The sequence below is a fragment of the Martes martes genome (genome assembly GCF_963455335.1).
Source record: "Martes martes genome assembly, chromosome: 11".
Taxonomy (NCBI): Eukaryota; Metazoa; Chordata; class Mammalia; order Carnivora; family Mustelidae; genus Martes; species Martes martes.
Window position 1 is genome coordinate 4,934,727 of NC_137899.1, and position 22,789 is coordinate 4,957,515.

The 22,789-nt window shown below is 58.2% G+C and overlaps 1 protein-coding gene across 2 annotated transcripts in view; it reads right to left on the reverse strand.

Annotated features, from left to right (window-relative positions):
• The window catches only part of GRB10 (growth factor receptor bound protein 10), a 173,679-nt gene that overhangs the window by 9,643 nt on the left and 141,247 nt on the right, over positions 1–22,789 (reverse strand). For both annotated transcript variants that reach the window (XM_080818250.1, XM_080818251.1), the window contains exons 8-16: positions 17,704–17,819; positions 16,979–17,047; positions 15,412–15,549; positions 13,896–14,006; positions 11,898–11,996; positions 4,597–4,674; positions 3,810–3,926; positions 2,967–3,033; positions 2,689–2,776 (exon numbers count right to left, since the gene is read on the reverse strand). In XM_080818250.1, the coding sequence (XP_080674376.1) occupies positions 2,689–2,776; positions 2,967–3,033; positions 3,810–3,926; positions 4,597–4,674; positions 11,898–11,996; positions 13,896–14,006; positions 15,412–15,549; positions 16,979–17,047; positions 17,704–17,819 (883 nt within the window). The remainder of the gene's footprint in view (positions 1–2,688; positions 2,777–2,966; positions 3,034–3,809; positions 3,927–4,596; positions 4,675–11,897; positions 11,997–13,895; positions 14,007–15,411; positions 15,550–16,978; positions 17,048–17,703; positions 17,820–22,789) is intronic.

The window sequence follows — 22,789 nt, forward strand, 5'->3', positions numbered from 1 at the left end:
AGAACATTTGCAGAAAACAGACTGAGAACATTGGGCAGAAGATACAAATGGTTTCCAGAATGGTGAAAAAGAAGAAATGCCCGAGGAGGTTTCGATCTCTAGAAAAGAGGCTCGGCCTCCCCAGCGACAGAGGAGACAGGCGGATACCCCCTCGCAGCCTGAGGGGCCGTGGGCATGCCGTCGCCCACACAGGTCTGGGCACCACCAGCAGAGACGTCAGCTGAACCAAACTACGAGGGGACAACTCCCCAGGGTCCTACCATCGGCCTGGAAACGCTGAGCCCGAGACAGGGCAGACCCTCACCAAGTGGGTGCACCTGCCACACGGAGTGGATGCACAGACCCCATAAAACGGGCTCCCGTCGTGGAGGAGGGGCGGGGGCAGCGGAGAGTCTGCAGGGAACCTGCCCGGTTTCCCCGTTCTGACTCTGGAACTGGGGGAGCGTTTTGTAGAATTTAACGGGAAGCATTAAGCCGAAACCAAAGCAGATCCGCTGACAAAAATCGAAAGCCAACACAGACAGATGAACCTCACTGACCACTCAGGGGTTTGCTGCTAGAACCCCGGAGAGGAGCCGGTTTAAACGTGGCTCTGGGACACGACCTGCCTGGAACACGCCTTCAGGATTACGAGGGCCACAGGACTGCTTTCCAGATATGATGAGACACAGGGAAAGTCAGTATTTACAAATAATTATGTCCTTAGTAAGATTTTCAGAGTAAGAGAAGAGAAATACAGTAAAATCAAAGGAAAAAAAAACTGTCATCTTCCGGCCGAGTTTGCGGTATCTGTGTGAACCCTGAAAGAGAGGGTTTCAGATTTTTTTCACTGTGGGGAAAAAGAGCCTATGTCCTAGCTCTGTCCCCGGAAACGGCCCACAGGCTGTGGCATCCGGAAGCCGCTTTCCCCTAGAAAGAGTGAGTTTCCAAAGAGCAACGTTCACGGGAGCCGAATGCTCTGGGGTCACTCTAGGATCCAGCACAGTCCGTGGTGCGTCAGAAGAGCTCAGGGACCAACTTGACCAAGTCCCGCTGGCCAAAGCGAGCATCAAAAATAGTAAGTTTTGAATGAAAGAAGCCCAGTGCTTAGAGATCGGCGGACATAGTCCCAGTTTAAATGAGCAGCAGCTCATCTGTCACCACGGGTAGGTGGCGAGGCCGAACCATTCTTCTCCAAAGTGACCCCCTCACTTGGGGGAAAAGTCAAGCGCTCGGCCGCCTTTGCAGCCAGCGACTCACCGACTGCTTCAACAACAGACAAGCCAACAAGCGGAAGAGAAGGAAGCAGAGGGACGCCGTCCTCTCTGAGGAGGCGTGAGACCTACCAGCCAAACGCCATTTGTCAGCCCCGATTTGAACCAACTCAGCTTAAAGGATTTTTTTTTTTCTTTTTGCAGCAATAAGGGAAATTTGAACCCAGACTGGATTTTAGATGACATTAAGGAATTATGTTAAAATACAAGGTTCTTTATGTTTTAGAGACATACTGTGTTTACTGGTAAAAATACAGAATGTCTGCAATTTACTTTAAAATATTCAAGAGGGCAGGGCGCCTGGGGGGCTCTGTCATTTAAGCCTCTGCCTTCAGTTCAGGTCATGATCCCAGGGTCCTGGGATCGAGCCCCGCATTGGGCTCCCTGCTCAGCGGGGAGTCTGCTTCTCCCTCTCCCTCTGCCTGCCTCTCCCCCTGCTTGTGTGTGTGCACTCACTCTCTCCCTTTCTCTCTCTCTCAAATAAATAAATAAAATCTTTAAAAAAGAATAAAAAAATAACCTCTTCCAGGAGAAGGACGGAGGAGGGGGAGGAGCCAATCATGCAGGAAGGGACACAGACAAACTAAAATGAGCAAACCGTCAAAACCAGACAAGGACTATATGCGGACTCGCTATCCTCTCCTCTCCTGGGTAAATTTTTAAAATGTCTATAGGAAAACTTTTAACGTATGGAGCCGGGTGGGGGGGGGGGCAGAGGGCACCTCCTGCTGGGAGTTGGAGGGAGGACACAGGTGTGCATCCAGGGCCCTGAGCAGCTCCTCCAGTGGCCAGGAGAGCAAGGCTGCAGGGCCCTGCGTCGCCCAGCGGGACAGTAGCCCTGAGAAGGGCCTCTGCATCGGGCTTCGACCCCTCTCACTCCTGGGACCCGTGATGGCCACGGAGCGGTGTCCACAGGCTAGCCTGCTGGCACACACACCCAGTCGCCCCATCTCCGCAGCCAACACCAGCACCAGCCGCCAGACCGGGGAGGGAGGCCGACCCGCCCCCAGGACAGCTGGCCCAGGTGAGGAGGACTCCCTCCACCAGCTCCGACTGTGAGAAACGATCCAGCTCTGTGGCTTGAAGCCTTGAAGGCTTCGGGGTTGTTTGTTCTCAGCAAAAGCCACCTGATCAAATGTAAATAAAAACATTGTTCTCTCGTTTGCCCCTGCCCTGCGAATGAAGAACAACCGGCTTGTGCTCTTCGTCCGTCTGTCTGATCGGAGGCAGAAGTTGGTAACAGACGGGTTACGATCTTCCTTCGGCCGCCGGCCAGCGGAGCCTGCCCTGCGCCACGCTCACCCTGAGCCACATTCTCCCCTCTTCCAACTGAGGCCGTAGCGACTGCCGCCACCCAGAATCTCAGAAACCAGGCAGAAGGTGTGCCCAGCACAACAGGGGCAGAAGGCAGCTCCCCAGGCCACCACCTCCTTACCCGTCCACCAGCCCCTGCTGCTTGATGATCCGGTGGGACTCCTCCCTGGAGATCCTGCCGTGAAACCAGTGCTGCGTCCTATGAATCACTGCGGAGGGAAGGGGAAAGGAGGGGTTTGGCTTCCCTGAAGGCACAGCGAACCGGCCATCAGCGCCGGGTCCCGGTTCCCACAGCTACACCTCTCCTGGCGAACGCTGGGCCTGGGTGTCAGGGGAAGCTCCGAGAGGGATGGGGGCCACCCTTAGGACCAAAGGATCAGGCCGCCATGAGGCGCTTACCTGTACTTAGGGTGGAGGGGTGGAGGGGACTTTGGCTGCCTGGGATGTTCATCCGTGTGCTTCGTTTCTGCGGAAGGAACGCCCGTGTGAGCGCTGAGACAGCGGACCAGCACGGCCCGCCACCGCCGGGGACGCACACGTGCGGGGAGGCCCGGCCGGGATGTGGGGCCCTTGGCCGTGGAGGGACAGCCTCCCCAGCCCGCCACATCCGGCCACGGGCGTGGAAACAGAAGCACCCTGAGGAATCCCCGTGATCCCAGGACTGAAGCACACAGTGAAATCCGTGGGACGTTCTGGGAGAAAAGCACGCGCTTCTCCACGGGGAACACTTGGCCTACAGAGACCCCGGGCCGTGGGGACGTTCCTTTCCAACATGCTCTGAGGCAGACGTTCAGGGAACTCTGAGCCAGAGTAGCGGGCTCACGTTGTCTGCAAATCTCGGAGAATTTGACATCGGGGGACACTCTCCCCATGGGGAGGTCAGGAGCAGGAGCCTCCAAGGGAAGAGACTGTCTGAGGCCACGAAACTGGTCGAGCCAGGGTGTGAGCGCCGAGCGGCCGCGTCAGGGTGGGCGGGCTCCGTGCTGTCCACACATGGCCGCTGACCAGCCCCTAGCAGGGGCAGCTCTGTGCAGGAGCCGCGAGGTCAGAGGGCTCTGCTCCTGCCCCACTCCTCCCCCTGGGAACGTGGAGGAACCCCGAGCTGAGACTGTGATGCCACCCTCCCCTCCCGGCACCTTGTCCCCACAACCACGCCCACGGGGCCGTTCTTCCGGGAGGCCAGCAGGGGGGCCAGGGGCACTACCCACGAGGGGGCCTGTCCACGGGACGGCCTGGCCTTACCCTCCAGGCATGGCCTTCCTCCAGGGCCGCACTCTGGGCTTCGGCCGGGTTCTCGATCACTCTTCCTGTTTGCCCAGAAAAATCCATCGCCACGAGGGAGTTCTCAGAGACGCTGCGCTGGAGGGAAAGGCCACAAGTTCTTAAAATGGAGGGAACCAGGCCAGCGACGGCCGGGGAAGGGTGACGGAACATCCCACCCTGCACTCTAAGGTTCAGGTGGAAATTCTGTGGCAGGAGGGCCCTTGACCTAGAGGTGGCTTTGGTTTCTCTGGAGGGGAATAAGAAACGCTCCAGTCGCCTCGTGGCACCCAAACTCCGCTGGAGGCCGTGGGGTGCCGCAGGGCTGGGGCGGTGGGGTCTCTTGCAGGCCTCCAGCAGCCACCAAGTCCCTCCCCCAGGGGCTCAGTTCTGTGCACACCTGGCCCCTCCCAGGAATGGGCCTGGGGGAGCTAAAGGGTCGTGTCTGGAGAGGACGAAGTGTTCCTCCACCTTGGGGAAGTAGAGGACATCCTGAGGACAAGGACACTCCCAGGTCTAATTCCCACCAGGCGAGGCTCCAGCTTCAGGGTCACCCGTGGCCATAGTGCCACGACTGCCCCCGGCGAGAGCAAGACATGGCTGGTGACAGTCCCTGAGCTCCTGAACAGAGCCACCACCCTGACCGGTACAGGACCGGACCCCAGCAGTCACACCGCCGGACAGACAAACCCGTCTCCCCGGAAACCACCCGCGCTCAGCCGCGATGCTGGGAAGGGACCCGCCTTCAGGACGCCGCAGATGCACTCACCACCGGCGTGCAGAAGGAGGGGAGCAAGGCCTTCCGCGGGGGCGGGATCCTGAAGTTCTGGTACAGCAGCATTCCGTACTGCGGGGGGAAGGCCGGAGTCAGCCGCCGGGGCCCCTGGAGCCCCCCAAGCCCCGGAACGCGGCAGACCCGTGCAGGGAAGGACCACACGGAGTACGGAACAGGGAGCGACCCTAGCTGCCGCTGTGGGCGCACAGCCTCACCCCTGCGTGCCTGTCCCCCTGTGGACAGGAGCGGCTTACGGGCTCGCTCACGCTGGTGGGGGGCAAGGGAGAACCAGGCAGTGACGATGTAATAATAAGATCGAGGGGCGCCTGGGGGTTCGGTTGGTTAAGCGTCTGCCTTCAGCTTGGGTCATGATCCCAGGGTCCTGGGATGGAGTCTCTGTCCTCGGGCTCCCTGCTCAGCACGGAGCCTGCTTCTCCCTCTGCCTCTGCTCCTCCCCCTGCTCATGCTTTCTTTCTCTCTCAAATAAATTTACAAAATCTTAAAAAAAAAAATTCTATCTCCACAGTTAACCTTAGTGAATGCTGCTACGGGCCAGGTACACTTCCAAGAGCTTCAGTTCATTTTACTCCTCTCCACGTCAGGAAACGCGTCCCTTATCCCCAGGTACAAGCAACAGATGCAACAGGGGAGGGAGGGCAGGTCACTCAGGGTCATGGTAAAGAAAGGGCTCTGGGTTCGAACACACACAGCCTGCGCCCCCCCCCCCGCCCACGGTCCATGCTTCCTGGGCCCGGGCAATAAGCAGAGTCCCGCTTGCCCGTAACCGCCCGCCTGCACCCTGCTCCCCCGCTCGCCCACACGGGGAAGGAAGACACACGGGGAAGGAAGCTCATCTCCAGCTTCAGCCCCACAGGGTGTCCTCTGGTGTCTGCAACACCAGCAGAAGGGCCGCCACGAAGGTGCCGGTGCTCCCAGAACACGGGGGACGGGCCGCGAGAAGCACCCAAGGGCTGCCGGCCAAGCATGTTCCAGAATGGATAGAAGGACGAAGGGCTGTAGGATCTCGGGGTGGGCTACCAGGGAGAAACCCACGTCCCCGCCCATCCCCGCACGACTGTGGAAAAGAGAGAGCAACCAACACACGCGGGGAAGAGCGCAGGTCATGGTCACCGGAGCCGCAAGCGGAAGGCGGCTGAGTTCCACGGACATGCAGAGAGAAGGCAGTGGAACAGGGTGCGGAGGGCGGCGGCGGGCGGCGGCGGGCGGGAGGGACCCCAGGGTCTGTGGACAGTTCCCTCGACAGTGGATGCGAGACAGAATGACGGCAGACGAGCCCATCTCGGGCGACAGAGGCCGCTCCCAGCAGACCCATGCTGGAAGAACTCGGCACATCTCTGGTCCCCGAAAGGGACGCAAACCCAGGAAAGGGTCGGTGTTGATGTGCAGGGAATCCAAATGAACGACAGGGCCTCTTCCAAGTCTTAAGCGGCTTAAGACACGGGAAGAACGGAAATCTAGGATGAGATACTGAGAAGGGCCTCACCCCTGCACAGACACGGTGGGGACAGCCGGGCACGCTGGGGCCCAGCGAGGGGAAGATCGTGCCAGGACAGCCAGGAGGGAGAGGAGGAGAGAAACAACGTGGACGGGGTTAAAGATCGAAATAAAACTAAGTGATGGGTCTCCCCTGCCCCCCCCCAATTTAAATGGGGAGAAAGATAAATAGAGGCTGATGGGACGAACTGAAAACAAGCAGCGATGGCAGACATAAGCACCAACGTTCCTAATAAGCTACGGAAGGACACCTTTCCCAACAAACACGCCAACGGGAACGTGAAGGTGACCAGAGGAGAAGGTCCGACCACACGGTGTTTGTCAGAGATGAGGACCCGGAAAAGCAGAAACACAGAAAGGAGGAGAAAAACCGTGCAGACAGACACACCCGCAGTGACAGCGGTGGTGAGGCGTCGGGGCGGGCGTCCCCGATGCAGATAACAGCAGATTTCAGAAGGAGTGAAGAATTGATGTCAGACAGACATAAATGTTCTTTTTGATTTTATTTATTTACTTGAGAGAGAGAGAGCGCACACAGGAAGACGCAGGGGGAGAGGGGGAAGCTGGCTCCCCGCTGAGCAGGGAACCCGACACAGGGCTCGATCCCAGGACCCCGAGATCATGACCCCAGTAGAAGGCAGACGCTTCACCAACTGAGCCACCCGGGGGCCCAGAGACGTAAGTGTTCTAAACTTGTGTGACCTCACAACACACACCCGTACATGCGTGTGTGCACGTGTGGTCTTCTAAGCAGAAGTGTGTGTGTGGCAGGCACGCACACACGTGTACGTACCAACACTCTGAATCGAATACTTGTACAAACGTGACAAACAGTTGAAAACTAAGGCTTAAAATCAAGGATCCCTTTCAGAGCATTAAAGAAAAATCATCAAATTCAGGGCAAAGAAAGAATGAGAAGGGAAACACACACACGCCCTTCAGGACGGCCCAAGACAGCTCCCGGTTCCAATAATTCACTCGGAGGACTCATCCTTGACCCACGAGCCATCTAACTGGTTTGTTTTTAAGCAGGTATTGAACTGGGTTTTATTTGCACTGTAGTCTTGAAATACTATGTTTGCCTTAAGTTTTCAAGGAGCCGTCTACCTCCCACAGTTATTTTTTGAAGTCCCACGAGTAAGAATTTTTTTTTCCCTGTTTACGAATAAATACTCCAGCCTTCAGAGAGGTAGTTTTATTGGCATAAATGACAGTTTTCAGATTATTAACCTGCTGTACACGACCTACAGTGCCAACTCCTTAACAGTACCCCCTTTTTATTTTAGATGAGTGGGTTTTAAAGAAACACGGTCCAATCATTCTTTTCCCTTTACACTTCCTTCCGTTGCTTGGAAAAAAAAACAAAAACAAAAACGCATGGCCATAGAATTATTCGCCCCCATTTTGGGCAAAACGTTTCTTATTTCGTATTCACATCTGCTTGAATGCAACATTCTTGGGCACTTTCACAAAGAAGACAGATGAGTGAGAGCTGATGTCCTGCTCCGGGAATGTAAAGGGACTGCAGAGACGTCCCCACATAAGGGGAATGGCTACGGTTGCAGGTTCAAAGTCAACGTGTGCAACAGCCTCCCCGCACGCGGTGGCGTATGAGTGGTGAACATCGCCACGTGAATGACACGCCGATCCCTTTCTCTTGGAACAGAATTAAACATTCAACATTGACGTTCTTAAGTGAGATGGAAGTGTATTTCCCCGTGCAAAGACTGCACAAGGGTTTAGGGTCACCATCCATTACTGGCAGGCTCAGCTCCACGAACGCAAAGCCAGTACGCGATGCGCTTTCGACCTCGAGGGAGCTACGGTCTTGTAGGAGACGTACAAATAGGCAGCCGTGTTCCTCGGTTACTCGCAGAGAGGAAATCGGAGCAGGTTCTGGAGGGACAGTGCAGCCCCACAAGCAGGACGGGCCGCTGACCGACATGTCCACGTGCCTCGCGGGTTCCACGGTCTGTTACCGTTCACGCCATGCAGAGCTTAAAACGTTCCTGGAAACTTAGAGAAACTAAAATTGCGCATGATTTTCTCCTTCTGGATTTTGCAGTCAATTTTAGGGTCTCCTTTGTTTTTGCACACGTTTCCTTCTTAAAAGACAACGGTAGGTAGAGGAGTGCAGCGGGCGTCTCCTCTCCCCATTTCGAGTTCCCTGTTTTCATGCGCCTCGGTTTCTACCTTCCGTCCGTTCCACTTGCCCTCCTGCTGCGTCCTGCTCCCTTCGTTCAGGCTGGTGCAGCCTGGAAGCCTGGCACACAGCACCGGGAACAGGGGCAGGGGTGGGGAGGGAGGGACGGGGCAGGGTGGGGCGTGCAGGCCGCCTCTGAGCAGAGGTGCTGCCGGCATCCTGCAGGGGACAACTGTCAGACAGACATTTGAACGGCCCGCGTGGGCTGCGGTGTCCCTACCGCAAGGCTTCCTTACAGAAACCTGCGCGCGGGAAGCCACACCTCCCTCCAGGGGAGGAATTTCTAGGGCAGCTTCAGAAACTTCTAGAAGGTGGGGGGAGATAATAGAGCACAGCAACAAAGGTTAATGCTCCCTCCATGCCCCCCACCCCCCGCCATGGCTACAAAATCATTTAGCCGCACGATAGGAAGGAAGGAGGAACGGCAGCCCATACTACCTGCCGGCTTTGTCCCCCAAGCGTCTCTGGGGACAGCAGGGCCCGTGCTCTCCTACACAGGTTCAAGCTCCTCTTTAAAGAGAACCTGTGATGGTACTCAGAGGCGTGACAGGTCCTTGGCTCACTAAAAATAAGGTGTTGCTCTCCAACAAGCCCCAGGATTTTAATACAACGCGGACTGCTGTTGGAGACTTAGCCATCACTCAGGAGTGACTCCTGGATACACCGGGGCCAGCAGAAAAGCAACGCTTCCTCCAGGGAGGACACGTACATCTGACCCCCTTCTGGGAACAGGACAGTCAGAGCACTAGCGCTCCGGGGACCTGCCATCACTCACTGCCAAGACCTCTGGTCAACCGTGGAAAGGCGCAGCCCAGTGTCTCCTTAGTCTGTGCCGCTGAGACCCCTGGACCCCGGCCCGAGACCCAGACTCTCTGAGGTCCAAGCCCCCGCCTGCTGCCCCTGCCGGCCCCGGGTCGATGCTGGCCTTGCCCAGGACACCAGGAGGAAGAGCTTCAAAAAAGAAACAGTCACAGGCAGACACAGGAGTCTGGGTGGTGCCCGCTGTCACCCAGCTCAATTTTTCCAAGCATCTGTTATGTTCTGAGCGCCGGGCAATCCTGGCTGTCCGAGAGGGGCTGGGGGGGCGCACCAGGGAAGATGACATCCGGACTGAGAGCCGGCACCGAGCAAGCGCAGGGAGGGCGGACGGATGGACCATCTCCTGGTCAGGTCCCCTGTCAGGGAGACGGACAGTGAGGGACGTGAGGCCATGCTCACATCTGGGAGGCTGGGACAGGAGCTGGGCAGAGGGAACAGACGCACTTTATAAGGTTTCCTATGGCTCCAAACAGCCCCGACTCCCGGGAGAAAATACACCCCATTCTGAAGGTAATGTCAGGGTGCGAGGCAAGGGTCTATAGTCTTCTGATTTCGCTTCCTGCTCTGAGACCACGACGGGACGGGGAGGGGGATGGCGAAGTAAGGCGTCCTCACGTGGGAGGAGGTCCATCAGCCCGCTCGGTGGCGGTAAGACACCACGGCACATAACCAGCGGGAACTGAAGGTGAACGTCAGCTTCTGCGTCACCTGCAGTGGCCCAACCCCGTCACAACCACACCAGGGGCCGTTCAGTCCAGACCCTCACCTCCTTCAGGAACAGCCTTTGGGATGTGGGGTCTGGGGCTGACTGGACGCAACAAGGCCACGTGCAGACGTGGAGGGGGGGTCCCCTTCTAGCGGGCTCTCGCGGAGGGCAGCGGAGTGCCGTGGCGAGCTGTGGAGCCCGATGTTGGACCCCAGAGCTGACGGTGCGCACACCAGTAGGCCCCTAGCCCCCGCCCCCGGGCAGGATGCGATGGGCTTCAGCTCTGTCCTCGGTCCAGGGAGGATGACGACAGGCACCTGTGCCACCCAGCTATGGCGAGGTTAGACGTGAGGAAGAGTCCAACCCAAAGCAAATGCTCGCAAACATTCCTGATCCTGCGCTAACCTCCGACGGGACGCATTCCTGTTGGCACTAACGGTAACACTGGATATGACCATCACTGCTCGTTCTGCGCGTTTCCCTCCCCGTGCCCGGTTCCGTTCCGCTGGCCCTGCCGTCTGTCTCCCACACGATGCCCGGCGGAGACCTCGCTCCCTGGGTTGGCTGTGCACGGCCCCAAAGCACCAGTCCCACAGCGTCACAGACGTGCTCCCGCTTCCTTTCCTGCTTTTTCCAAGACAGACTATGTATCCGCAGATCCAAAAAAGTCACGCACGTACAGAACTGTTGAAGGCGTCCCTCCTGCCTGCCCCTGTGGGTGCGGGTCCGCGCCTGCCCCACCCACAGGCTCGCCGAGCGCTCCGGTGCACACCAGCAAACACAGATGCGTTTTAGCTTCTCCTTTCCTTGCTCCTGCAACCAAGGGAGCGTTCTGCTTTCTAATTCTTAATAACACGTCCCGGGAATTTTCCAACAACACACTCCAGAGAGGACCCCATTCTTCACGTCTCCGAGGAGTGTCCTCTGAATGGCATCCCATAACCTGTACAGTTGGCTTCTCCAGGAGTCACCTCCGATCTACGGTGTTCCGTATCCACATTAACGTGTCCTCCCTGATTACGAAATCGTAACATTTTACGCTCAACCCGTCTTTGTTTAAGCGGCAGCAAAAATAAAACCAGGCGCGGTTCTGGGGAAGGGAGGCTTCCAGGACGGCCGTGCTCGGAGCAGGTGGCCCCCCGCATCTCCAAGGGGTCACGAGCTCTGCCTCCTTCCGCGGGTCTGTTTCTCTAGGTGGCTCTGCCCGATCCTCTGCCTGGCTGGAAGCTTCGGGGAAAGTTGGCATTTTCATAAAGAGATTCCTAGACCCCCGGCACGGGTCGGCCACCGCTGACCGCCTTCTCCTCCAGACGTCATGACGTTCACCTTTCACAACCACCGCGCACAACAGTGCGATGCCCATGGACTTTATGTACGTGAGGAACGGCAGCCACGTGGGGCACGGAGGTGCACAAAGGGGCTTTTCCCGGGATCGCAGAAGTGAGGTGTCCTCTGCCGTTACACGCCTAGCCTTCACCGCGGGGTCACACGGAATCACCGTGGCGGTTACCGGGAGTGGCTGCCGAGGGCACGGAGGTTCTACACAACAGACTCCCTTGAGAACGTGTCGGCAGGAGACGCTACGTCCGTCGGGCGCTGTGGGGAGCTGCCTGGCGTGCCACGTTTCCCTCGTGGCCCCGGCTTTTCGGGAAGCGAGAGCGTGGTGCTCAGTCTCTGAAGTCATCAACCCTCCTGAGGAGCGACGTGCTCTCTCTCCCTGGCGCCCGCTCTGGTCTTTTTATGCCCGTTTCCCTAGACCCCAGGCTCTCGGGCGGCGCCGTCCCCCGCCCCCGCACCCCACCCAGGGACATCGGGTCACATCTGGTTTCCAGCTGTCTCACTGGTTGAGGTGCTCCTGGCATCTGGTGGGAGAAACCAGGGGCGCCCTCTGAGTCCCACCACATCCCCGAAAGGCAGGAGCTGCGGTCGGAAACCGGCTCTGACCTAACGGGAGGCCTCTGGGAGCAGCTTCTGAGACCCTGTTTGGAAGGACGTGTGGGCACACGGGGCTGGCGGGCCACGGGGAGGCTGTCCACGACGGGACGCATGTACCTTGAGGAGCCTGCACGCCGTCATCCAGCACGTTCTGCCCTGCTCGTCTTCGGCACACAGCAACCGCAGCTCCTTCGTCTCGTTCCTGACTTTGTTTGGCTGCAGGAGGTGAGAGAGGACCCCGTGAGTGCGACACGGCGAACGCAGAACACGCCCGTGCCGGGCAGCCCTGGGCCCGGCGCGCACCAGCCGGCCAGCAGGATGAGACCAGAGGGGCTGCGTCCTCCACCCGGCACGGACCAGCCTGGGTTGCGTTGAGTCGTGAGGGCTCGGCCAGCCCCCAACAGGGGGATCTCGGAGGACACAAACTCTCACAAGGGAAGGTGGTGGGTGTCACGGGGACAAGGGGGTGCCCAGGTCTGTGTGGGGAAAGTTGGACTCAACCGGAGAAGAGGGCCCGGAGCTATGGAAGAAAAGATGTCTGGTCGCCTCCCGGGAGGACTGAGGTGGAGCTGAGAAAGGGCTCCTGTGGGGCTCGGCCAGCGAGGGGAGACGCCCCTGAGGGGGTCAGGGCCTGTGGCGTATCTGAGTGGCCCCAAGGTGGGCCCCATGGAAGGCCCAGAGAGTGTGGCCAGCGTCACCCCAGAGAAGGGGAATTCGGGGGGTAAGCAGCCCGGGGCAGGGGGAGGGTCACGGTCACACATGCCGCTGGGGAGGGATGGCAGGGCCCCAAGCAGAGGCAGGGTCTACCTGGCGATGGGTAGAACCGGTGCAGGTGTGCTGGTGGGAACGAGGGGGTGCTGGCCACCCGGGCTTCAGTGGCCCCAGCCCCTCCAGAGGCCGCCCTTGTGTTGCTTCCCCGTGCACCTCGGGCCCTAGGCTCCTGCTCCTTGCAAGCCCAAGAAGCTTCCCCAGGTGAAGCACAAGCTGGGATTTGTGGGAACAGTGTGCTCCCGCTCCCTGGCCTCTCCTCAGGCTGGGGTGGGGCCCGGGCTCAGAGGTCAGCCTGCCTGGGGGACTCCGCACACACGCTCTCTGGAACGTGGATGTGGGCAATGGGGCTGCTTCGGCTCCCACACGAGCACCTGGGAAGATGCAGTGAGACGACGGCGGGAGAGCCCTTAGCGGAGCAGCTCACGAGCCCTGCGTACGCGGCAAGCTTCTACTGCAACCGTCGCCGACATCAGTTCGGCCTCCACAGGGGAGAGCGGGCCCTGCACGTGGGTGTGTGCACACGTACATACATGTGCGTCTCCATTCCCATAGCTGTGCACATGTGTGCAAGTGTGTATGTGAGCGCATGTATGTGTCCACATCTGTGTGTGCACGTGAACGCATATGTGCATTTTCTTGTATTCACGCAGCGCGTGCACATGTGCAGGTGTGTGTGAACACACGAAAGGTCCACATCTGTGTGCACATGTACACATGTGTGCATCCCCTCGTATTCACGCAGGTGTGTACACGTGTGCAGGTGTGTGTGTGAGCACATCTATGTGTCCACACCTATGTGTGCATGTGTATGCACGTGTGCATCCCCTTGTATTCATGCAGGTGTGTACACGTGTGCAGATGTGTGTGAACACATGTATGTGTCCCCATCTGTGTGTGCGCGTGTGTGTGTGTGTGAGCACATCTGCATGTTCACGTGTGTGCACATGTGGATAAATGTGAGCCCAAGCTCTCACACATGTGAGCGCACAGGCAGGATAGAGCACACCCAGTGTCCCGGGGACCAGAAGCCCATACGGAAAGTGTTGGCTTTCAGTGCCCCGGAGGCCACCCAAGTGACAGGCTGGGGTCGCTGAACCAAGGAGCCCACTGATACACTGCCCGCCACGTCCTCTGCCTCTCCCCAAGGTGCTACTCAGAGAGCGACACAGACTGAGAACTGGGAATGAATGAGTCAGTGCACCGGGAACCTGTGTTTCTGTTAGAAAATAACCCAAACAACCAAACAACCCCAGCGCCAAGACAGGAGTTTCGGGGTCCATCCCGAAGTCCCCGGTGGGATGCCACAGGGAGAGGCAGCCTCCAGACAGGGCGGGAGGGCCGTACCTTTATGCAGAAGCCGTAGTCGGTGGGGGCACCGTACTGCTTCTTGCCGGCGATCAGCGAGAAGACGCTGCTCTCCTCCAAGCCCCCGAGCAGCTGCAGGTGTCGGGGCTCCTGCGGGAGAGGGGGGTCAGCCACCCGGCAGACGGCAGGCGCTCCCACGTGCTCGTCAACAGGGGGCGGTCTGCACACACCGTGCGTGCACTCCTCTCTCAGAGCCCACAGACCGACTGGTCATACGGAGTAAGTGTTGAGGAGGAGCAGAGGCACCCAGCCTTCGCCAAGAAAACCCACCGCCCAGACGGCGACCGTGGGGCGCCTGGGCAGCTCAGTCGGATGGGCGTCTGCCTCAGGTCATGATCCCACGGTCCTGGGATCGAGTCTGGCGTTGTCAGGCTCCCTGCTCAGCGCCCTCTGCCGGCGGCTCCCACCCCTGCCTGTGCTCTCTCGCTCTCTCATGCTCGCTTTCTCTCTCTCAAAGAAACAAACGAAATCTTTAAAAAAAGCCAAAAACCCCATGAGACAGCGTATTTATCTGAGACTCTGCCGTATGCTGTATCAAAGCTCCTGAACCAAACATTCAAAGTGAAGACCAGAGAACATCTAGAGCCTAGGGTTCAAAGTGGAGAGCACGCTGCCACGCCCGGCCTGGGCCACCTCTGCAGCCGTGGTGTGCAAGGTCCAGACATCCTGCAGTCTTCCCTCGACAGCTTGTCCTATCCTCGTCCCTGACCCTCCGTCGTCCTAGTTCTCCTGCCTGCTCTGGGGTCAGCTTCTACGAGGGCACTGGGAAGTCGGGAAATCAAGTTGCCCTCCAGGCCCCGTACAGGATGGAAACGGCTCCACCTGCCCCCGCCCCTCGTCCCCGGCCCACGCGGGGCAGCCACTAACCGCCCAGAGTGGCTCGAAGGTGGCCTGGCCCTCAGCGCCCTCGCCTGGGGTCCCCCCAGACCCTCCCTCCTCTCTCCCGGCAGGAATGATGCACGCTTGGCCACGGTCTGCGGGGCCCTCTCCTGCTGCAGGGCATGTTCACGCACCACAAGGACGGTGTGCAAGCAGGAGTGTGCAAGGACACCAGCCAGCAGGGCGAGCCCCCAGCGCCCCAGCCGTGGAAGCCTGCCGCTGTAGCTTCCGTCTCTCACCTGCCCTTCCTGGACATACACGCCCAGCTCCAATCTCTTCCCAGAAATATCTATGGTAACATGTACTAGCTTGGCGACAATCTGCCAGCCACCCCATGGCCAGCCTGGGTGCCAAATTCCATACTCTGGAAACTGAGTCAGCATCCTCCAGGGACTCAGGCCACCAAGGAGGCTCTCTGCTCCTAAGACCGGGGCTGGCCGGCCCGGGGGCCCGCAGGTCTGGGCAGTCGCCCGGTTTCCGAGGGAGACTGGGAGTCCACTTCACCAGTTATCACAAGCCTGGGGGACCCGGATGTGCTTTTCCAAGGAAGGCGCGTCCCCCCTGAATGCCCCCGGCCTGGTGTGACGGTGGCGGCAGCAGTGGCTTTCAAACCCACCTTGGACGCCCCCTTGGTGGAGCAATAAAGGCCCGATCTCCGCAGACACACGTACAGCTTCCTCCACGACTTCCTCCCCAGCTCCTTCACGTGCAAGAACCCCTGGATCTCAGGGCAGCTACTGGAGTTCAGGAAGTTCTGTTGGAGAGATGCGTCAGAGTCAGAAGCTGCTGCCGCCAGCCGGGAGCAGGTGCGTCTCATTGCCGTTGTGGACACTCTGACATCGTCTGAATTACAAAAATATTCTTTTTTGGTCAAACCAAGCATGTTCAAATGACGGTTTCTTTTAAGGTTTTCTTTCGAAAACCTTAAAACCCCACGTAAATCGGTGTGCGGGACATTCATGCCCACGCGAGCCAATGGACCTTCCCAACGTTGACGAGAAAACGGGACGTCGTAGATTCCTGTATGAGACAGTAGGGTTAAGGGCCCTCCCTTTCTCCTGGGTTCCCATAAAACACGCAGCCTCATTATCAGTTCGGGCGACAGGAAGCGCTGGGAGCTGTGTGGGAGGAGACCGAGCGTGTCACGTCCACCCTGTCGCCCTCCACGGAAAGGAAAGCTGACGCATCTCTCCAGGAACGGCTGGTTGACACGGCCGTCCCAGCCGACCCCTCCCCCAGGCAGCACGCCTTCCTTGGGAAACCGAGGTCAAGAGCCAGGTCCAGGAGAAGACCGGAGCAGTGGCAGGGTCGGGTCCTCTCCAAGGGACCGCGAGGGGACACGGCTCCTCCCGCAGGTGGACAGGCCAGTGGACACGGCACAAACGCTGCGGTTAGGGTCTGGGCGTAGGGATCAAGGGGGCTTTGGGCAACACCAGAACAGAGCTCTGAACCCCTCACCATTCGGGAGGTGAAAACAGGCCTGGTGACCCAGAGAGCAGACAAAGGAGGACAGAGGGCGGAATTCTACAGGAGCTAAATTTTCATGGTTTCTCTTAATCTGAGGCTGCCTGGAGAACGTTGGCTGCGTTCATGAATGGTCTGTTCTCTCACGCGACATGCCGTAAACAGACACGTTTCTCGGGGCACAGCCTAACAGTCCCCATTCCCGCCTTCCCTGGGAGAGTGTGGGCAGCTCAGCCGGGGCCACGGGGAGGGGCTGGGGAAAGGCCGGGATTTCTCGAACAGACCAGAAGGCAGAGGGACACGGAAGAGAGATACGAAACTCGTTTGAACGTACACTCTGCTACCTTCTCAAGGGTTTCATGGCAACCCTCTTCCCGGTAAGGGAGCTCAGGGTCTGTGTGGAGACCCCCAGGGTGGCAGCCTGGCCCGGGACCTGTGCTCCGGAGGAGAACACGCAGGCCGGCGGCTGCTCTCCCCCACCCTTCCGCTTACGCTGCTTCTAGCCTGGAGGAAGCGAATCCCGCTGGTAAGTGTTTTGCCTAGAAGGAGCCTGGCTACGCACCCATTTCCCAACCAACAGTTACTTCTGGTTACTCTAAACCCCGACAGGAGCCAGGGCTGGTACGAAGACGGCACCCCCGTCCAGCTTCGGGGGAGCTGCCCCAGCCACTCGAGAGGACGCGAGGACGTCCACCCAGAAACGCGTCCCTGCCCAGTACCTGCAGAAGCTGGTTATGACCACCGTTGGACGGCTGAAACCCAGTGACCATCTGCTCTGGGAAGAAATTCTAAGGAAATGGGAAAACAAATACATTAGCTTAGTTTAAAAGTGGGGAAAAGCAGCCTTACAGGGCCGCTGGCATTCAAGACTTTCCTACAGATGCGCGGATGTCCATCTGTATTTAAAATGACGTCTCTCCCCCTCCCCTAAGCAGCAGGAGGCCCCCGATCCCGACAGGTCCCAGGACATGTGCCTCCCTCGCCGCCCCCCAGAAAAATAAAGAGGAAAGAAAGATCCAGCCCGATGTGCCTGGAAACTCCTCCTTCCACAAACCACATAGTATTACTGGCTATTTGCAGACAGTCATGAGTTTTTCTTCTGCTGACTATTGAACCGATCTGTTCTTGGTTGAACCAATTCAACCATGAACTTTCGATGTCACTGGAAAACCCACTCCTCCTCTCTCCCCAATCAGAAGTTAACCCCCTTTCCTTCTGCGACCACATAATACGCCCTCATCATGTCTGGCCACCACAAGGGCATTTAGTTAAGCATCGGAGACCAAGTTCCGAGCGAGGACATCTCGTGAGACAGCAGACCCAATTCTCAAACCCTCTGCCACCCCCGTATCTACCTCACTTCCATTATCCGCGGCTGCTACGGATCTCAAACATCAACCCCGAGAGTCCGAAACCCCGAACCTAAAGAGGTTAAGACTCTCACCGTAGGATTTTTGAAAAACTCGTATTTTGCGTAATTCTTCCTAAATAAAAACTTGCTCTCGCTTGCCATGGTGCTCTCCACCTGGACCACCAGCTCGTGGTCTTCCAGGCACCTCTCTGTGGAGGAAAAACACACGTGTGAGAAGACACAGGCGGAACCGGCCAGGTGCCTTCACCGCAGCGACGACCTCTGGCTACCGCTCCGCTCCTCTTCACCCGCCGCGAGCGAAGACACGGACCAGGACGGACAACACTGACACCTCTCTGTCATGCGGTACCGAATGCGCAAGGGATCCTGCGCCAGGTCAGGGGAGAATTTCAGGTCAGTCCTTGCTTCTGCACGCTGCTTCTCCGCTTGGCACCGGTGAACGTGCTAATAAAGACTCCTGGCAAATGGTGCTGCCCTTAAACCAGGGGATTTCTGCTCCCATAAAGAACAGGAACTATAATAACCAGGAAAACATCCACAGACAAGGAGTGGCTGGAGGGACCCTGGAAGGCAGGTGGGTGAGGGGAGAGTGAGTGCAAAGCCGCTGAGTCGGGAAGCTCCACGGACCAACGGGCAGTCTGGTAAGAGTACGGGAGGGGACGCGCCACGGTCTGTCCGAACGCCCGGCCTCGAGGGCCGAGGCCCACGCCACCCGCCTGCGGGGCTGCTCTCCTAGCCTGGATTACGCTGCTGGAGCAGGAGGAAAACACGCCGTGCACGGCACGCACAGGTGTGCACACACTCAGGGCACCTGCTCTGATGGTGTCGCGCCCCCTCCCGGAAGTCCACTCAACAGGAAACTGACCACCGGGGATAACGGAGCGTTCGGTAGGACAAAGGCAGCCTTGCCCTGTGAACTGACGGCAAGATGGCAGAGAAGGAGATGCCACGAACCCGGCTCGGACCGGTGGGCGGGTCCTCCAAAGCCCCCTCCTCCTCCTTTCCCATGGCCAGAGCCTTGGTGCCACGTAGAGGATTCTTTGGTAAAAACATGTTTGAAGCCCAAATATGCCAAGGCCCGGGATGTCCTTCCCACAACTGCCAGGAAGTCCGGGGCCACGCCCGGCACCAGCCCTGAGCCACGGACAGCCCCGCCTGCTCCTGGCTTCGAGGGACTCCGCCGGCAACAAGAGACCCTGACCCTGCCCCGCGTGTCCCCACGACAGAAGGGAGGAGCCGTGCCCAGCTTGAGTGCGCGATCGTGACCCCTGCCTTCACTTTCAGAGAAGGGATCGTTCAGGTTGGCATTCGTTAAAACGGCGTTTCCGGTGCAGAACAAATCAGTGACCTCTGTTCCAAAGTTTAGTCAGAAAAAAACATTTCTGTAGTAATAGGGACGTCAAGCACCCCGAACCTGCTGATGGTTGGTTTACAAACCTGAAATTTTTCAGCCAGCAAAATAAGGAAAAATAGACCTACGGGGCTATAAGGACCTTAGCAAGGATGGGACGATGCCACGGTCCAAAGCAGAGCGTTCTGTCTGCACAGGGTCGTGAGGAAGCCCCACCGCGGGGGGCGCAGCAGCTCGGAGGGGCACACGCGTACACGGGCACGGGCCCTAGAGCTCCCGGACAGCCGCTTCCTCCCTCCCCATGTCCCCCCGACCCTGGCAACATCCCGGGACAGCTGTGCACACGCTGGGCACGGGGCAGCCAGGCAGAGCGGAGCGGGGAACCCATGCGCCCTGAAAGATGTGTGCTCCTCTGCTCTGGGTCCCTCGGGGGCCTCCTGCGGGGGCTCAGGTACCCACAGGGGGCTCCCCTTCTGCAGCCCGCAGGAGGCCAAGAGCCTAGGACAGCAGTGGGCCCAGGAAGACTGTGTGTGACCCCTTTCCCAGAGACCCCTGTCTGCCATGGATGTCCAGGCACCAGCTTTCCCAGCCGTCGAAAAGCCACTCCGACAAATCAGCTCAAAGCCCTTTTCTCCAGTTCTCACTTTCTCTCTGATTCTAAAAACAGGTTCGCTTTCTTTCTTTCTTTCTTCCTTTCTTTCTTCCTTTCTTCCTTCCTTCCTTCCTCCCTCCCTCCCTCTCTCTCTCTCTCTCTCTCTCTCTTTCTTTCTTTCTTTCTTTTTTTCTTTCTCTTTTTAAAAGCTTTTATTTTATTTATTTAACAGAGACAGAGAGCGCACCAGCAGGGGGAGCAGCAGGCAGAGGGAGAGGGAGAAGCAGGCTCTCCGCGGAGCAGGGAGCCTGACGCGCGGGATCCCAGGACCCTGGGCGGGGATCGTGACCTGAGCCGAAAGCAGACACTTCACCGACTGAGCCCCCCGGGAACCCCTAAAAGCAGGTATTTTCAAACGACCTTGGGTGAGTCTATTAAATAATCCCGTCACTGTCTGTAAACTTCCTATAATCACAACAGAAAGCAACATTTCATCAGGGTGTTCCAGAGGACTTTTTGTACAGATCGAAGAGTCAGACGCTCCTCAAAGGGGATTCGTCTTTTCCCAAATATCTGACACTAAAACCAGCATCTACGCCACCACCCTACTGCACACCCAAAAAGGTTACAGATCACACAACTCGAGAAGGCAGATCTTTGCCTTAAACTGTGCCGCAGGCACGTGAGTCCTTGGCAGAAGCCTGAGCCGCCAGCCCCAGCTCGCGTCAGCCTCCCACCCTGCCGCCCCGCCTCCGTGCCCCCCTCCACCCCCCTCCATCACAGGGAGCAGCTCCAGCTGTCAGCAGGCTTCTAACAGCTGCTCCGGGCTCCGCAGGACTGGGGACTGTGAACACAGTCGAGGCGGAGATGCCACAGAAAACGACCCCGACATCTGGACACGCCCGATAAGCAGCGTTCCTTCTAAATACCTCAGTGGGGAAAGGACAGCGTTCCGGGGCCTGCTGCACAGAGTGACAAGGAGACAGAGATGGGGAAGGTCGGCATTCGGAGGCCCTTCTGAGCACTGAGGGCTGAACGTGGCTGCTGTTTCTCCTTTGACACCTGTCCGCGTGTCTGGATGGCAGTGTCCCTGCAGCCAAGCCCTCTGGGGGTGACGGCCACCCCTTTCTCGCCTGGCCAGGTACACATGCAAAGCTGTTAACAGCCCGGAGAGAGCACTCAGGCTTTTTCCTAGAGGGCCGCAACCTAATTCTCGCAACTACAGAATTCACCAAATCCCTGAACTTTACAGGAGCTGTCTTCCCGTCACTGCTCCATGCACGTGGACTCCCCTGCTCATGCGTCCTGGGGTTCGTGGTCACCCAGGGCCTCGGAGGGGGTGGCCCATGCCCTCCTGGGGATGCAGCTTACCCGCAGTGACACCTGCAATGCCACGGGGGCTCCAGGGTGTCGTCTGCATGCCCCTGGTTCCAGTTGCACAAAATCCCTTAAAACGATCATTTGTCCGCTCGACACAGCGGCAGGCTGACCGCTAGCTCTCCCGACGTGCCCTCCGCACGCTGGCCTCCCGGCGGAAGTGGACCCTCAGGAGTCTCGCCACACACGGGCTCGGGCCAGATGGCAGAACCATGCCTGCCCTGTTCTGGTGCCTCTGGCTGTACTTGGTGGCTGCTGAGTGGCCTCGGTCGGGGACAGTGTTCTCAAGGCTGTGATGTCTACATTAAAGACCGAGGTCAAGGACCCCCACCCATAGGCAGGATGTGTGAGACTCATGAACAGATCACATCCAGGGAGCGGCTCACCACAGCTGGAAGTCACAAGGCACAGACCAGCCTCCCTAAGATCGTCCATCACTAAGGGCTCTGCCCCAACTTGTTAAATGGCCCCAAGTGGTAAGGCACTTCAGGAGGTGCTGCTGGGGCTGAGGAAAGGCACTGACCCAGCTGTGACAGCAGCACAGTTCAGAGGGAACAGGAACATTCCCACCAGCCAGAGACGCTGCCCACCGAGCACCCGTGGGCACCTCTGCACCTGCTTCCTTCCCCCACCCCCACCAACGGGGCCACCGAGAGCTGCGGCCACACACATGCATGCTCAGTCTTCTCCTAGTGCAAACAGAACGTCACTCCTGCCTGGGAAAAAGTTTAATATAGCTAAGGATCCAATATTTCACCTGTGAAGATCTGGGTAGTAATCGTGCCTCAGAATCCTCAAATCTGAGGCCATACATGGGCTCAAAGGGCCACTGGAATTAGCTCACTTTTGCCCCAATTATAAGGGCAACGGTCTGCCTCATACCAGCCTTCCAGATTTGAGGTGCTGTGTGCCCGGCACCGTAATCTCGGGCCTCATGGACACACATGTCCCCAGAGCGTCCCCAATGCACAACCGAGAAAGCGACTTTCCAAAGGGTGCTGACAGTAACTGGGGACATGGGGCTGGACAGCTCTGGCCGAGAGTGGGGGTCCCCTGGCTGTGCGCCAGGACCCAGGGACACCCCCAGAACATCATCCATTAAAGAACTCTGCACCAGGTGAGCACACTCATGCCTGATGGCGGGGATTCAACGCTGACACATCATGTGGCTCTCTGATGGGCACGGCTACAGTGCCTGCCCCAGGGTGGTGTGCAGCGGGCTCCCGGGTGTCCGCTGTCCCCACTGTCCCCAATGCTGACCCTCAGACGCTACTGAACACAGGTAAGAACAGGATTTTCGCCTCAACAGCAACATGGCTGATTTAAAAAAAAAAAAAGGACAGCTTGCATCACAAACCAAAGGGCACACAGAGAAAATACAGGAGCATGAAGGCCGGAGGCTCTGCGGACCGTGGGAGGTTTCTGGGGCTCTTACCTTCTGGGACTGCAGGACTGACCAGCTCTAGAAGCTCCCATGTCCTGTGCTGCCCAGGCCTTAGGAGACGCTGCTCTCCTGCTGCCGACCCCGCTGGAGCTGCTGGCAGAGAGGAGGCTGAGGCGGAGCCCCGTGAGGGCATGTCACGCACCCGCAATTCATGTCACTGACTTCCTTTTGTCAAACAGGATCCGTGTTCTTCTGCCTTTTTTTCCCCCCATCATTTTCCTTTCTCCCTTCCTTTTTTGTCACTTTAACTTGGTTTTATAAGAAAGTATTTTCCCCTTTAGGGATGCCTGGGTTAAGCCTCTGCCTTCAGCTCAGGTCATGATCTCAGGGTCCTGGGATCCAGCCCCACACAGGGTTCCTTGCTCAGCAGGGAGCCTGCTTCTCCCTCTCCCTC